The sequence below is a fragment of the Phyllobates terribilis genome, unplaced genomic scaffold, assembly GCF_046119375.1.
Source record: "Phyllobates terribilis strain yellow unplaced genomic scaffold, ASM4611937v1 Scaffold_1__5_contigs__length_1240528914, whole genome shotgun sequence".
In the NCBI taxonomy this organism is placed as follows: domain Eukaryota; kingdom Metazoa; phylum Chordata; class Amphibia; order Anura; family Dendrobatidae; genus Phyllobates; species Phyllobates terribilis.
The window spans coordinates 1,175,390,065-1,175,406,990 of NW_027362761.1; the positions used below are offsets into that span (position 1 = coordinate 1,175,390,065).

Genomic DNA, 16,926 nt, shown 5'->3' on the forward strand with positions numbered 1-16,926 from the left:
GGCCAGGCATGGTACGTGTGTGAGCTCGCCTTGTCTCAGAGCCGCCACACACGACCATGCCTGGCTGTAGGTTCAGCGGTGTGAGCCACAGATCTGCCTGCTCTTTCAGAGCTGTCCCCAACTCTTCAGCACTGTGCGGTTTTTCACCTAAGCATATTAGCTTCAGCACAGCCTGTTGCCGCTTGGCCGAGGCAGTGCTTCCAGCTTGTGACTGATGTGGTCATTTCGGAGATGGAGGCTGAAGAGGGGGAGCGGGGGGGGGGGGGAGGATGAGGTTCAGGAGCTGTAGACCGTGGGGGCAACCCTGATTGACCTAGGGCCCGCAATCCTTGGCGTCGAGAGGACGTGTTCCGTCCCGAGGTCCGACTGGGTCCCGGCTTCCACTATGTTAACCCAGTGTGCCGTCGGCAAGATGTACCGTCCCTGCCCACAAGCACTTGTCCACATGTCCGTGGTTAGGTGGACTTTACCGGTAACTGCGTTGTTGAGAGCACGGCTAATGTTTTGGGACACGTGCTTGTGTAATGCGGGGACGGCACACCCGGAGAAATAGTGGCGACTGGGGACCGAGTACCGAGGGACGGCCGCCGCCATCAGGTTGCGGAATGCTTCCGTCTTCACGAGCCTAAAAGGCCACATTTCGAGCGCAAGCAGTCGTGAAATGTGAGAATTTAGTAGTGTGGCCTGCATATTTGCGCTTGCTTTCCAAGGACTAGGGTATGGACAACTGAACGCTGCGCTGGAACAAGGAAATGGACGTGCTTCCTGATGCTGCTACTTGAGAGTGCGCAACGACAAGTGCAGGGCAGGAGGCATCTTCGCATGCACCATGGACAGGGGATTGGCTTGCATCCACAACAGCGGAAGAAGCAATGGAGCCACCCTCGGACACTGTTCCTGGACCCTGGGGTTCGGCCCACAAAGTCGGGTGCTTTGCTGCCATGTGCCTGATCATGCTGGTGGTGGTCAGGTTGGTTGTTTAGCCACCACTGCTGATGCTGGCCTGGCAGGTGGTGCAAATGGCCTTCTTGGGGTTATCGGCAGAGTCTTTAAAAAACAACCAGACTCGGGAAGACCTAACAGTTGTACTGGTAACTTCCTTCGTGTTGGTGTTACGGGGAACGGTTGCCTGCCTTCTGTCTGCGGCCACCACACTGCTTCTTCCTGCCTGTTTCGGTGCTCTGCTTCCCTCCCCCTGTATGCTGCTCTCCTCGCTCTGCATGTCCTCCTGCCAGGTTGTGTCAGTTACTATATCGTCCACCACCTTGTCTTCCACTTCCGCACCCTGGTCCTCCTCCTGACTTTTTGGAAATTGTCTCATCATCGTCCACCTCTTGTGACCCTTTCCCACCGTCTCCTTTGTGTGACCGTGGCTGCTCAAATATTTGGGCATCGCTACACGCAATCTCCTTTTTCCCCGCTTCAAGTGGACCGGGCGAGAGGCCCGAATCTATAAATGGATAAGTGAACAGCTCTTCAGAGTGTCAAAGTGAGGGATCAGTTGTCTCTGGGTACTCTGCATGGTGGGAGGAAGGAGGATCAGGGTGAGGAATATGCGGTCCAGACTCACGGCTACTGAGACTTGACCATGTGGAAGACAAGGTGGTGGTGGCTAAGTGACTGGAAGCATTATCCGCTATCCAACCAACAACCTTTTGACACTGCTCTGGGTTCAATAGTGGTGTTCTGCGGTCCCCTAGAAATTGGGACAGGAAGGTCGGGCGAGAAGATGTGAGTGTTTGTTGTGGCACAATTTCAGCTTGCCCATGGCCTTGTCCTCGGCCTCTGCATGCACCATTACCATCACGTCCAGTTCCTCCGTCCCTTGCCACGTGCCTTGCCCATTTTAAATGGAGGACAGTATCTTCCACGCTCACTACAAATGACTGAGATCGGTGTGAACTTATATGTGATCTGTGTGACGGAGAAAACGGTTTTAAATACCTGGCCTGTAGGTAACTATTTTGAACATCAAACTGCTGTGAATTGCTTCACTGACACGCTGAAATTTTTTTTTTTTTTAACGGAGGCCAGAAATGGCAGTATTTTCTGAAAACATATATGTGATCCGTGTGACGGAGAAAACACCGTTTTAAATAGCTGGATTTTTAGCGCTGTAATATGGAAAGGACCTGGCTGTATTCTGTAGTGCCAACAAGCAAATGGCGCAAAACAACCTTGTTCTCTGGATTGCTTTTTAAGCAAATTATGAGGATTAAGATGCAAAAAAAATTATTCCTGGGCCTATTTCTAGAAATCTAACAGCAGCAGAAGGCAGAATTGGAATGGAGCCTCTTGTCCTATGTGCACTGCTGTCTGCTATATACCCTGCCTGCCTGCCTATATACACTGCCTGCCTGATATCTCTGCAGATGGATTAGTCCTCAGAAGGACTGTTTAAGATGGATATGTGTAATTTACGGTTTTTCTCCCTACACTACCTAATACACAAGCAAATCTCTCCCTGACGCAGCAGCAGCTCTCCCTACACTGTCTGATCCGCAGTGACTGTGACTAGCATGGCGGCGCCAGGTCTGAGATATAGACCCGATGACTCTATGCGGCCAGCCAATCACTGTAATGCCCACAACCAACATGGCTATGGCACTACAGTGCATGGCAGGCAATCCCTGCATGTTCATTGGCTCTCTAAAGAGCACCAAACATGCAGGGAGGGGACCTGAGTTCCCACCCGAGCAACACGGAAATACTCGCCGAGCTTGTCGAGCACCATGATGCTCGGGCGAGTGCATTCGCTCATCATTACTTGCCAGACTTCTCCGAACAGTAAATGGGTGTAGCTGTATCCTACTAGTTGCTGCCAGTTCTGAGCTGATGCCACTGTTGGACGCCTTATTTTGTAGGGAAGTGAGCATGAAGTATCTTTCATCTGCTGCGCTAAGTTTCCTTTGACCACTGTGTCTACTGTCCACAACCTTGCCCATTTGTTGGTGTGATCAGTACTGCGAAATACAGGAAGATCCTTATCCATCGTGCAATACCATCAGGGAGGTTTCTGCCTCCACTATTATTCTGTAGCCAATGTCGTTAGAACTTTCTTTTTAGTACTATGTGTTATCCTATGTATACAGCGAGTGAAATAAGTATTGAACACGTCACTAATTTTCTAAGTAAATCTATTTCTAAAGGTGCTATTGGCATGAAATTCTCACCAGATGTCAGTAACAACCCATCCAATCCACACAGGCAAAAATCACCATGGATGTCCATAAATTGTATAATCATGAGAAATCGCACAGGGGGGAAAAAAAGAGGAGCAAAAATCCCTGGAAAGTCCTGACACCGGCTGAGATCTATCGGTAATTAGAAAGCAATCTTGCCACCACGTAGTGAAAAATATCTGAGTTCAACTGATGGATGATAAAAAGGTGTCAGTTTATGGTCATATTATGTGGTTTCTGTCCTCTCTGGAGATGACTCCATGAGATAAATTTTCTTTTGTTAGGTCGGTTATTGAGTTACAAGTCCAGTCTAGCCTTAGAAACTGGGTCTCGGATAAGGATTACTTAGTGGCACATGGAATATGAAAATAAAGCTGGAGGAAGTGCAGGGCTTGGCTCGCTCAGGTTGTCTCAAACAATGAATGGAGCAGAGCTAGAGCATACACGCCTTCGTTCCAGCAAAGACTAGGTCTCTGCAGAACCCTTTTGAGGATACCAGAGCTCCAATCTCTGGATCACTGGGTGGCTCCACCGTCGGACCCCCAGTGATCTGCGAATTATCCCCTACAAAGTGGATGGAGAACAACTTGTGTGGGTTTTTTTTTTTTTTTTTTTCTTCTATGGTTTATTTTATTTTGTGTTTCGGGAATTAGGTTTTTAAGTGAATGTCACCATTTCAAATGCAGAAGACGTCATCAATATAGCGCTAACAAAATGTGGATTGGGGTGAATATACAAAGCTAAAAAAAAATAAAGGGAACACTTTTAAACAGAATATAACTCCAAGTAAATCAAACGTCTGTGAAATCAAACTGTTCACTTAGAAGCAACACTGATTGACAATCAATTTCACATGCTGTTGTGCAAATGGAATAGACAATAGATGGAAATTATTGGCAATTATCAAAACACCCTCAATAAAGGAGTGGTTCTGCAGGTGGGGACCACAGACCTCACCTCGGTACCAATGCTTTCTGGCTGATGTTTTGGTCACTTTTGAATGTTGGTTGCGCTTTCACACTCGTGGTAGCATGAGACGGACTCTACAACCCACAGAAGTTGCTCAGGTAGTGCAGCTCATCCAGGATGGCACATCAATGCGAGCTGTGGCAAGAAGGTTTGCTGTGTCTGTCAGCGTAGTGTCCAGAGGCTGGAGGCGCTACCAGGAGACAGGCCAGTACACCAGGAGACGTGGAGGGGGTCGTAGGAGGGTAACAACCCAGCAGCAGGACCGCTACCTCCGCCTTTTGTGCAAGGAGGAACAGGAGGAGCACTGCCAGAGCCCTGCAAAATGACCTCCAGCAGGCCACAAATGTGCATTTGTCTGCACAAAGGGTTAGAAACCGACTCCATGGGGGTGGTATGAGGGCCCAAAGTCCACAGATGCGGGTTGTGCTCACAGCCCAACACTGTGCAGGACGCTTGGCATTTGCCACAGAACACCAGGATTGGCAAAGTCGCCACTGGCGCCCTGTGCTCTTCACAGATGAAAGCAGGTTCACACTGAGCACATGTGACAGACGTGACAGTCTGGAGACGCCGTGGAGAGCGATCTGCTGCCTGCAACATCCTTCTGCATGACCGGTTTGGCAGTGGGTCAGTAATGGTGTGGGGTGGCATTTGTTTGGAGGGCCGCACACAGCTCTCCATGTGCTCGCCAGAGGTAGCCTGACTGCCATTAGATACCGAGATGAGATCCTCAGACCCCTTGTGAGACCATATGCTGGTGCGGTTGGCCCTGGGTTCCTCCTAATGCAGGACAATGCCAGACCTCATATGGCTGGAGTGTCAGCAGTTCCTGCAAGATGAAGGCATTGAAGCTATGGACTGGCCCGCCCGTTCCCCAGACCTGAATCCGATTGAGCACATCTGGGACATCATGTCTCGCTCCATCCACCACCATCACGTTGCACCACAGACTGTCCAGGAGTTGGTGGATGCTTTAGTCCAGGTCAGGGAGGAGATCCCACAGGAGACCATCCGCAACCTCATCAGGAGCATGCCCAGGCGTTGTAGGGAGGTCATACAGGCACGTGGAGGCCACACACAATACTGAGCCTCATTTTGACTTGTTTTAAGGACATTACATCAAAGTTGGATCAGCCTATAGTGTGTTTTTCCACTTTAATGTTGGGGGTGACTCCAAATCCAGGCCTCCATTGGTTAATAAATTTGATTTCCATTGATGATTTTTATGTGATTTTGTTGTCGGCACATTCAACTTTGTACAGAACAAAATATTCAATGAGAATATTTCATTCATTCAGATCTAGGATGTTATTTTTTTGAGCAGTGTAGTAATGCTCTTCAAACAATTCCATATAGTCAGTTAAGAGAAAATCTTAGGTTCCTTGGTCTCAGCTGGGATCCAGAGATCAGCTTAGCCCCTGTCCTTAGATCATGGTGGTGTTGTACAGGGACATCGATGGTCCCAAAGATGGAATAACTCAGAATTCTCTTTAGATTCATGAGGATGGAAGTACATGGCCAGTGTTCAGAAAAAAGAATCTGGTTTGTTTTCACCAAGGGTGTCAAAATTTTCTCTAGAACTTCGAGTAAGAAAATCAATTTTGTAGATGACGCAGTGCTTCTCCATGGAGTCGGGCAGAAAACAAATCCTTTCTGTAGTAAGATAAATTCAGGGTTGGATTATTTGGTAGATGTGATATTAAGAACTACTGTGAATTGTTGTATCCCTGCCCTCCTGGTCGGTCAGGGCTTGGGTTTGTATGGTGTTTCCTGTTCCCCCATGAACCATTATTCCCTCTGTGGGAGCTGCTCGCCTGGTGTTGGGGCAGCATCTTATTTGTGGCCTCCTATAACTCAATGGTGGCCATGTGCTCCTGTGGTGTAGATCTACTGGAACTTGCTCGTTTCTCCGATATTATCTAATGGATTTGTTAGGAGCACAGGACATCGATGCTGACTAATGTTTCTTATATATGGCTACTAATATTGGCAAAGGCTCTGATAGATATTTTTGAAAGGATCGTATAGAACATTATTTGTCGTCCTAGAACATTCTAGGAAATATTCAAACTTTGTTCTGTGACATGTTCTCCACCACTATTGGGCATCTCTGTGGATGCGCGAAAACTGCATAAACCCACCATCTCTGCACAGTCCACCTTCCGAAGTACAAACATGGAATTGATTTAAATGCGGTTCCTGCTGTTTTCAATGAGTCGATACAACCTGTTTCTATACTGGCGATTATACTCCTTTTTAGTGTATGTTCACGTAGAGTGTTTTGTTTTATTGGTGCAGAAAAGTGTAGGCTGGAAAAATGCTGTGTAAAATGCGCTCTCTTGTCATAATTATGTCCCATTTTTACTTGCGAATTTTTTTTTTTTTTTTGTTTTTTTTCACCACCACCATTTAGCTTGGTTGAGAAACGCTGAAAGAATTGACATGGTGCAAATTTCAAAAACTACTCAAGCTAAAAAAAAGAAAAAAAACACTTCTAAAAATTGAATGCATGAGATTTTTTTTTAATCTTTCACTTTTGTTAGTACTGTAAAACCAATTCAATTTTGTTGCAGGGGGGAAAAAAAAAAAACACAGCTGCAAAAAAGTAAAGCAATGTGTGAACATACACTTACCGTACGGACCAGTAGGTGGTGGCAAAGTGCTCTTGTACGTGAGATTTTACACATGTCACTGCAGTTTTTCTAAAATTCCACTAGTGGGCAGAGTGTTCTTACTTTATACAATGGAACATGGCTGCATCACATACCCAGAACAAGACCAGTTTTTTTTTTTTTTTTTTTTTTTAGTATAGCAAGGAAAAAAGACTGTCCTAAATTAATAGCCTATTTCCGCTCACATGTAGCCACTGGGCTATGGATAACTTGCTGATTTCACTAGGAGGCTGGCACCATACAGAGTTCGCTAAGGGAATGTTCCCATCACGTCTTTTAAAATACCGAGCTTTTCAAGTTGAAGACTCTTCACGAAAGTGGCAGCAATATTTTTCCTAAAACGTCTTCATCCATTGGGAGTGACTTGCAAACAGAAGCTGCCCCAAAGAATTGACAGGTCACCTGTTTTAGCCAATTCCCGGCTGAAGGCCACTTTCTCATTCTTGACATCTGTCCACAGAAGCTAAAGTCCTCACTGAATGGCGGCCATTGTCTTTCTCCAACCCCTCAGGGTAACTGTCCATCAGTGCTTCTACGGAGTGTCCACCATGGACAGCTATGGCTAATCCACAGTATGTCTGATGGACATTGGACCCACCTCTGCAGTCTGCTTGGCGATTAGGTCGCTACATCCAACCACAGAATGAATGGAGAGGTGGCCACCACCTCCTACAAGTGAGTGTGCATGTGTGGCCACCTCTCCAGTCCTCCTTCTGGATATGGCAGTCTTTCTTAATATACTGCTCAAAAAAATAAAGGCAACACTCAAATAACACATCCTAGATCTGAATCAATGAAATATTCTCATTCAACTTTGTAAAGAACAAAGTATTCAGTGTGCTGACAGGAAAATCACACAATCATCAATGGAAATCAAATTTATTAACCAATGGAGGCCTGGATTTGAAGTCACCCCCATAATTAAAGTGGAAAAACACACTACAGGCTGATCCAACTTTGATGTAATGTCCTTAAAACAAGTCAAAATTAGGCTCCGTATTGTGTGTGTGGCCTCCACGTGCCTGTATGACCTCCCTACAACGCCTGGGCATGCTCCTGATGAGGTTGCGGATGGTCTCCTGTGGGATCTCCTCCCAGACCTGGACTAAAGCATCCGCCAACTCCTGGAAAGTCAGTGGTGCAACGTGATGGTGGTGGATGGAGCGAGACATGATGTCCCAGATGTGCTCAATCGGATTCTGGTCTGGGGAATGGGCGGGCCAGTCCATAGCTTCAATGCCTTCATCTTGCAGGAACTGCTGACACACTTCAGCCACATGAGGTCTGGCATTGTCCTGCATTAGGAGGAACCCAGGGCCAACCGCACCAGCATATGGTCTCACAAGGGGTCTGAGGATCTCATCTCGGTACCTAATGGCAGTCAGGCTACCTCTGGCGAGCACATGGAGGGCTGTGCGGCCCTCCAAAGAAATGCCACCCTACACCATTACTGACCCACTGCCAAACCGGTCATGCTGAAGGATGTTGCAGGCAGCAGATCGCTCTCCATGGCGTCTCCAGACTCTGTTACCTCTGTCACATGTGCACAGTGTGAACCTGCTTTCATCTGTAAAGAGCACAGGGCACCAGTGGCAACTTTGCCAATCCTGGTGTTCTGTGGCAAACGCCAAGCGTCCTGCACAGTGTTGGGCTGTGAGCACAACCCCCATCTGTGGACGTCGGGCCCTCATACCACCCTCATGAAGTCGGTTTCTAACAGTTTGTGCAGACACATGCACATTTGTGGCCTGCTGGAGGTCATTTTGCAGGGCTCTGGCAGTGTTCCTCCTTGCTCAAAGGCAGAGGTAGTGGTCCTGCTGCTGGGTTATTGCCCTCCTATGGCCCCCTCCACGTCTCCTGGTGTACTGGCCTGTCTCCTGGTAGCGCCTCCAGCCTCTGGACGCTACGCTGACAGACACAGCAAACCTTCTTGCCACAGCTCGCATTGATGTGCCATCCTGGATGAGCTGCACTACCTGAGCAACTTCTGTGGGTTGTAGAGTCCGTCTCATGCTACCACGAGTGTGAAAGCACAACCAACATTCAAAAGTGACCAAAACATGAGCCAGAAAGCATTGGTACTGAGATGTGGTCTGTGGTCCCCACCTGCACAACCACTCCTTTTATTAAGGGTGTCTTGATAATTGCTAATAATTTCCATCTATTGTCTATTGCATTTGCACAACAGCATGTGAAATTGATTTTCAATCAGTGTTTCTTCCTCTGTGAAATGAAACTGTCCACTTAAGTTTGATTTACTTGGAGTTGTATTCTGTTTTAAGTATTCCTTTTATATTTTTGAGTAGTGTATTTGTGGGACCAGCATCTTTCTTATATGTATTACATACATGAAAAGAAGGCTATAGATGTCCAAGGTGGGAGTCCTGCTATCTAATTAAGGTCTACACAAGTGGCTGGGAGGACTGATGAGTTTCCTTCTGGTCGCTGCCTTCATTGTTAAACCTAAGCCCATATTATGGTTGCCGCTTGGCTGTAACTGACCCAAAATTGATTGTATCTGGAATGAGTAATTCTTGTTTTTTTATATACATTTTGGAATTTAAAGTATTAATAATTATTATTAATAAGTTTTGACTTATGGCATTCGCTGCTACTTTTTTGCAATACATTCTTGACAATGGCACACTCAGATTGAGATATTTATATTTAATTTTTTATTTTATTTTTTTGGCTAGCTGGGTGAAGTATTGGGCAGGTGATATATTCTTGTTGGGTCCTCACACTGTATAGACTTCTGTAAGGATGCTATTCTGGCAATATGATTTTGAAAGTGGCATCTGGAACGTCCAAAATCCATCTGAAGTATGAAAAAATTTAAAAAGGCATGAGCTTATAAAGTATCACATGTTAATCTTCAATTATGCAAAAATTAAAATTGACAGATTTTATACTGGAGAACTCTGGCACAAAAGGTTTTCAACATTTTCAAAAAATAAAGAATTGGGTTAAAATATCTTTATAACCAAAAGCATGCAAACCATGTTTAACCCCAAAAAAAACCCATCGCGGCAGAGGGACTCCTTTTTTGGAGCTGCACAGTCATTCAGTTTTGATGGCCGTGGAGCTCCAAGAAGGCTCCCTGCGCCGAGATGTGCTCCACTGGTGCATGATACCCTGGGGCCCGGTGAGCAGAAGCACATGAGGGGGGCCCGGACTGGATCCGAGAACCCCATCTTTACTTCTGTTCACTGGGCCCCATACAGCAGTAAGGGCAGTAATGCCCTGATGGTAGCACGTAAGCTATGGGGATTGTGAGTTGAGAGGGCAGCCCTGTCCCACACGCTAAAATTGGACTTTTGCTTTAGAGCCCAATGGTTTCTATGTACGCCCCTGACCCCAAGTTGGGCTGTCCTGCTCAGGTTGGACCTTTCATCGGTGAGACTAATACAATGTTACCGACACTGTGGCCAGTCAGTATGTTAGTTAGACAAAGTCCTATTTTAAGACCTTGGTATCACAGGGTTTTCCCATCATAAAGTATGGTGTATCCTCAGAATATCAGATTTACTGAGATGCTGTGTCAGTATTTAAGATATATTTCAGCACAATGGCGCAGACTTGTGAAACTTGTTTTTGTTTTTTATTTTTGCTCGTAGCAACCAATCCCAGCGCTGCTTTCATCTTGTCTAGTGCACTTGAAAGATGAAAGCTGTGCCATGATTGGTTGCTATGGGTGACCAGTTTATTTTCTTTTTAGACCGGTTCATAAATCTGCCCCGATTTCCGTGTTGCACCATCTTTGAATCTTGTTCCTAAATAGGAAGTGTTGTGTTTTTGTAATCTGCTCTCTATCAGCCCAGTGACCATGTGTTCAGTCCAAAAAGATGGTAGCAGCTGAATCATGATATGGTCTCTTTAACCTACATATAGACATAGAAGGCAGCCATATTTTCTGACCTTGTACAATGCTTTAACCCCTTTCAATGCGTGTTACACATTTTACATTGCGTGTCTGCCGTCAGAGCTTATCATAAACTTATCTGTGTGAGACATGTAATGACTGACAGTCTGCTCTCCTGATCTATGTGTCTCACCCTAGCAATGGAACCTTTCATTTAAACTCTGGAGGTGGATTCTCTGGAAGATCTATGTCCAGCCCATAGATCTTAACAGCTCACTAAAAAAAAAAAAAATAAATAAATAAAAAAAAAAAAAATGTGGATTTCTCTGGCATAAAACCTCAGATCGCAGATATCAAGGCATCATTTTATTCAGCTTCCTATGACCTACATGCCCTTATAGGAGCTTAGATTGATTGTACTGACAGATTCCTTTTTAAGATAAATCCACAGAATGAGTCATGAATTTTCATGCAGAAAATTTACTACATAATACTGTACCAGCAAAGTGTATGAAAATCTACGGTGGAAGTTGACCTACACTGCCCACTTAGAGGTTGTCCACTACTTTTATCGTTGATGGCCTATCCTTAGGATAGGTCATCAATGTCTGATCGGTCAGGGTCCAACACCTGAGACCCCGGCCGGTCAGCGGTTTCCAGTGTCGGCAGCGGCCGATAATAGTCAATTGCAGAGCTGCTCAATCTTCTGATAGTGGCCTGGGTAAGGTACTACACATCCGCCTCCTATTCAAATCAATATGAGGCTTATGTGCAGTACCCTGCCACTGTTTTGGCCAACACCGAGAACATCTGATAGGTCAGGGTCCAACACCCAGGACCCCAGCCAATCAGACATTGATGACCTATCCCAAGTATAGGTCATCAATGAGTAAAATAGTGGACAACCTCCTTAATTTCGGTAGCATGTCAATTTTAACCTGCAGACTTCACCCCTTTGCAATTCACAGAATAGAATCTGTAGCATTTCCACAATTTTACATGTCTCTGTAGAAGGTCCACAGCGGCTCTGTCCCACATCAACAGACCATTATCCTCCTGACATTGCGAATCATTAACATGGTAATGATCGGGGATGGTATACGTGGACCAGGTGCAGCTCTCTGCTTCTTTCACAGTCGCCCTCCCGAAACTGTCTCTAGTTTCTCTGACTAATACCCTAACTGACTTGCACGTACAGCTCATGGAAACCATAATGAAAGCTCCACGTGGAAAACACAGAAATTTGAAACACCAGTTACAATGGGAAACTTAATTTTTATTTGATATTAATCCGCATAATTTTGCTTCTGAATTGAACTTTAAGGAAGAGTTAAAGCCCTGTATAACTGCTTTTCTACTGATGTCTGAAGATGGCATTAATAGAGTTTGTGCCATTGATCACACAAATTAAAGGGATCCTGTCACCAGAAATAACGCTGTTAATCTGCAGGTTAACAGTGTTATTATGCTGCCCGGCGCCTGCACGCTGCCGAATGCAGCGGGGAGAAAATTTGTTTTATTCTCCACACCAACATTCGGGTTCAGTCATGGAGGTGGGGGCGGTGCCGGTTCTGCAAATACAGAGCGACAGCTCTAACTGCGTCCCCAACCCTGACTGACACTCGCTCTGCATTGGGACTCAACTGTCAGTCAGGATCGGGGGCGCAGTTACAGTGGCCGCTCTGTATGCTCCGAGTGGTGACTGAACCAGTGGTACCCCCTCCATGAATGAACGCTGCATGCTGGTGGGGAGAATAAAGTTAATTTTCTCCCCGTTGTGTGCAGGCGCCGGGCAGCATAACGCTGTTTAACCACATATATCTGCAGGCTATTTCCAGTGACCGGTTCCCTTTAAGTAATACAATCTGTGACTTGGAGATAGAAATGTTCTTTGAGCAGGATTTAACATCTTCTATTGAGATCTAAAATATATTTGGAGAAAATCCGTGCAAAATAAAGTAAAGCGATGACTCTACGTTCTAAATCGTGCCGCTTACAGTGGCACACATTTTCTGAGCTCTGGATAAATTCACTTTTTAATGCAGTATAAGCACTCCACAAATTGCCACTAAAAGCTCTATGCAATCGCTGTATGGCTAGAAATGCTGCAAGATTTCAGCTCTGAAGCCCACAGAGTTGTAAATGCAGCTGTCAATTAAGACAAGTAACTTTCTTTTGACGTTTTCTTTTCTCTAGGAAGCCTAGAAATTTTGTGTACAGACTGTGATATTGCAGCTAGACCTCACTCACCTTAGCAATTCCATGTAGCACAAAAGTGGCACGGTTTGTGAAAAAAAGCAGATGTCTCTATTCTTCTACAACCTCTTAATTACTTTATACTCTCCTCTGGTACAGGCGCCATTCCTGAAGTGCTGGCATGGTCTCTTCTGGGGCTAAATGATCTATTTCTGGCTACATGCAGGCACCACTAGGGGGAGCTCTTTATCCATTTATATGAATTTATATTGGACCCATAGAAATCTGTAGATGGTGAGCTCCCCCTAAATATTGGTAACCGCTAGGACAGTGATTGTGAGTGGTGCATTCATTTCTACCCCTGGCCTTATAGTCATGTGTTTTGCTCTTATAGTAGATATGAAGTTCTACACATAAAATTTTACATTGTGCGTTGCCTTCAGGGGACATTATCAAAATGTTGGGTTTGTGGTTTTTTTTTTTTTTTTTTGGAAACCTACTGACCTTTTATTACTTTTTTGCAGGTGTGGTGGACACTGGGCTCTTCATAAATATGGCTGAAAGAGTCTACTTTGGCATGGAGGATGGAACGGTTTCTATTCGTGACAAGTCTGTACATTAGCCACTAAACGTGCTTTTTGTGCCTTACTCAAAGCCAATCATTTGTGCCATTCTGTACTTTTTGCTGTTTGTTTTTTTTGTTTTAAATGTCCACATTTTTGCCTTGTTTTTCGGTGGTACATTTGTGTTTTTACATAAGGGATTCAAGTGTTATCAAACCACATTCTAATCTGTTCCATGTACATGGGAACATACCCTTGGCTGACACCCAATGATGGCAACCATGCTAAACATGCAAACTATCACTGCACCTTTGGCCAAGGACGTTACTGAGGTACTTTAACACTTATGCCATTGCTTGTGGGTTAGTTGTGGGGCTGCGACTTCATGTTCATTCCTATAGCGCCATGCAAACATATTCTCCAACTTATGACTTTGCACTCTGTTGGGTTATCAGAAAATTGGGGATGAGCACAAGTGCTCGTTACTTGAGTGTTCCTTGGTTGCTTGGGTATGCGCAGTGAATCGCGGGGGCTCGAGTGACATGTTCAAGTCCCCGCGGCTGTTAGACAACCACAAAACATGCGGGGATTGCCTGACAGCCGCAAGACCTACAACCGCGGGGACTCTAACATGTCACTCGAGCAACCGTAATACTCCTTGCATACCCGGAGCACTTGTGCTCATCACTACAACTACTTGATTTTGTCTGCTCTTTAAGGGGAACTCCACTCTTAAAATAATTTGCAGTTCAACTCTACACAGCTTGTAGAGAAATGCTGCAAATCTTTTTTTGCTTTACTGTCTTTGTAGTGCATTTTTGAGTTTACAGATATTCATTTTGCCGGTATTTTGGTGAATTTGGGCGTTTAAGTCTATTTGAACTGAATTTTTTTTTTTAACTCCTCTTTTGCCTTATTTATTCAGCAGCAGCATAACTGAGAAAATTAACTTTAATTCTATCTTACAATTAATACACATTAACTAACTAGTGCATGTCCACTGGACGTTGCCTTTGCCAGGAAAGTGTCCTGGCTTTGAATCAGTAATTTCTCCCCAACTCCTCCCCTTTTAACTTGACTGACGGGTCTATTCTTCTGCTTGCTGTTAAAAATCTTGCATCTGTGTCACGCACTCCAGAGGCGGTACATGTGCACTGACTTTTCCTACTCTGGGTTGCGACCTTGGTGATCTACTGTGCATGCGCTGCCTCTTAATTGCACGGCATAGGTGCAGTATTTCAGTGCCAATTCAGGGACGAAGGAGAATACCAGACACGTGAGTCAGACCATGGCGGTTATGATCATTGTGACAAAGGGGCCGTGTTTTTGGAAAAAAATACAACATACCAGTGCAGCATGCTTGCCTTACAGTCATGATGGAAATGGTGTTGGAACCACGAGTGATGTGTAGCACCACCGCCACGTCCTATATTCAGGACTTGCCACAAGCAAAACTGAAAACTTGTATCATTTCTCAAGCTTCACAAACCAATCAATCATACATCCTAATGGTTCCACAAACATTTCATGTATTAGCAGAACCAAGCCTAAAAGTGGGCATTGGGGGATGGTTCTGTAAATGTCTCATATTGTGTGTTCTATATGTTGGTAAGTAGTCCAACAAAACCAAGAATCTTTTATTTTCCATAGTAGTAACCTGAAATTTTAAGATTTCTACAAGGGTTAAGCTTTAGTGATGAGCGCACGTGCTCGATACTTGAATTCGCCAAGGGTGCTCTGGCATGCAGAGTATCGCCGGTACTCTAGTGACTGTTCGTGTCCCCACAGCCCCATATTACGCAGATGTGAAACGGCCACAAAACATGCAGGGATTGCCTGTCAAACAAGGGCGAACCCCTGCATGTTTTATGGCTGTCGAAGAGCCTCGAAACATGTGGCCATGGGGTCAAGAACATGTCACTCGATCACCCGTGATACTCTTCATACCCGAGCACCCTCTGCGAACTCTAGTAATGAGCGCTTGTGTCCATCACTATTTAACTCTACAACCTCAGTCATCTAAGCTGAGCATTAGGGTTATGTCCATATGAAACGGAAAAATCCACCTTGTGGGGTTTAGCCATCTTTACCGCAAGTCAGTTTCTGTGGAGATATTCTGCAATGTGCAGAGGAAGTTGTTAGTATTTCTCCACTTTCCTGCCACTGCATCCCATGGTGGATTTTTATTTTATTTTTTTTTCCTGTGAAATTCTGCACAAAAAATCCAAAACGTATCCATCTTGTGTGGACCTATCTTACTTCGTAATTGTCAAGTTTCCATAATACATGTTTCTCTAGTAACTGGAAACCACCATAATTGTTGGCTTTAGAATATGACTGGAGGAGAAAACATTCGTAACTTGAAATCTGCAGATCAGTAAAGTGAAGGATTTATGAAGTTACTGAACATTTCATAATATATTTATCACTCTTGTAAAGTCTTGCTCAGCGTGGTTCTTCAATATAAAACTAGTGCACAAACTCCATAAGGCTGAGCGTTCCTTATGATGGGTCATCAATATCAATTTCTTGGGAATCCGACCCCTGATACTCACTGATCGGCTGTTGTCAGATCCAGCAGCGGCCAAATGTAGACCTTGCACGGGGCCGGAACACAACTTGGTAGTGGCCACTGCCGGGTTCTGAAGATCAACTTTTTATTATTTTCTATTGGGGACACACCATGGACCAATGTGGGAAAATTAAAAGTAATGTTTGTTTCTCTAATCCTCTGTCCTGCCTGCTGTGTTACACAGAGGTGTTATAACTGGATTGGGATATTTTGACCTGTTTTTGGTCAGTGATGCCCTCTGTCGCCATACTATGCCCCCTCTCCCACTCCCCACATTGATGTTCTGTAAACACCTAGCCTGGCATCATCCATATGGGACCGTGTAACACTGAATATACAGTATGTTGCTGCTATAATGTAGTCTGAATATGTTGCAGTAATGAAAACCTGAGTATGAAGCACAATTCTGAATCTTTCTACCAATGCAATGATTAATGTAATGCCATATTCCAAAAATAAAAAATTCTGAAATGTTGCTCAATGTATATATTTATTTTTATAAATTTGGGATTCACCTTTTTTACATCAATGGCCTAATATGAAAAACTGCCTGTTTCATAGTGTTTTGTGTGTCTTTGTGCTCCATTTATGTAATGATAGAAAAATAGGAGAACAAGACAGACAACATGGTATTAAGTTAAAAATTCATTTTATTAGTTAACAGTATAAAAAGCGGTTAAAAAAGACAGTGCACAATTGGAAGCATATGACTGTATATGTCAATATATTACTCCGGATGGGTCTGAAAGAGGCACCCTAACAGGAATAAATGCAGTCAAAAAGTACCATTATTGCATTATGCCCTAATGACCTACAGATAATTCCCACACATTTAAGTAGTTGGTGATAAACACACCTGGGGGCACAATGGCCCATCATATGAGAGAGGTATACAGGTGCACTGGAGGGT

The 16,926-nt window shown here is 44.6% G+C and overlaps 1 protein-coding gene across 2 annotated transcripts in view; it reads left to right on the forward strand.

The window, feature by feature from the left end:
* RPIA (ribose 5-phosphate isomerase A) overlaps positions 1–16,491 on the forward strand; it is a 39,095-nt gene extending 22,604 nt beyond the window's left edge. For both annotated transcript variants that reach the window (XM_073649172.1, XM_073649173.1), the window contains one exon: positions 13,406–16,491. In XM_073649172.1, coding sequence (XP_073505273.1) covers positions 13,406–13,503 — 98 coding nt within the window. In that variant the 3' untranslated portion in view covers positions 13,504–16,491. The remainder of the gene's footprint in view (positions 1–13,405) is intronic.
* The last annotated feature ends 435 nt before the right edge of the window (positions 16,492–16,926 follow it).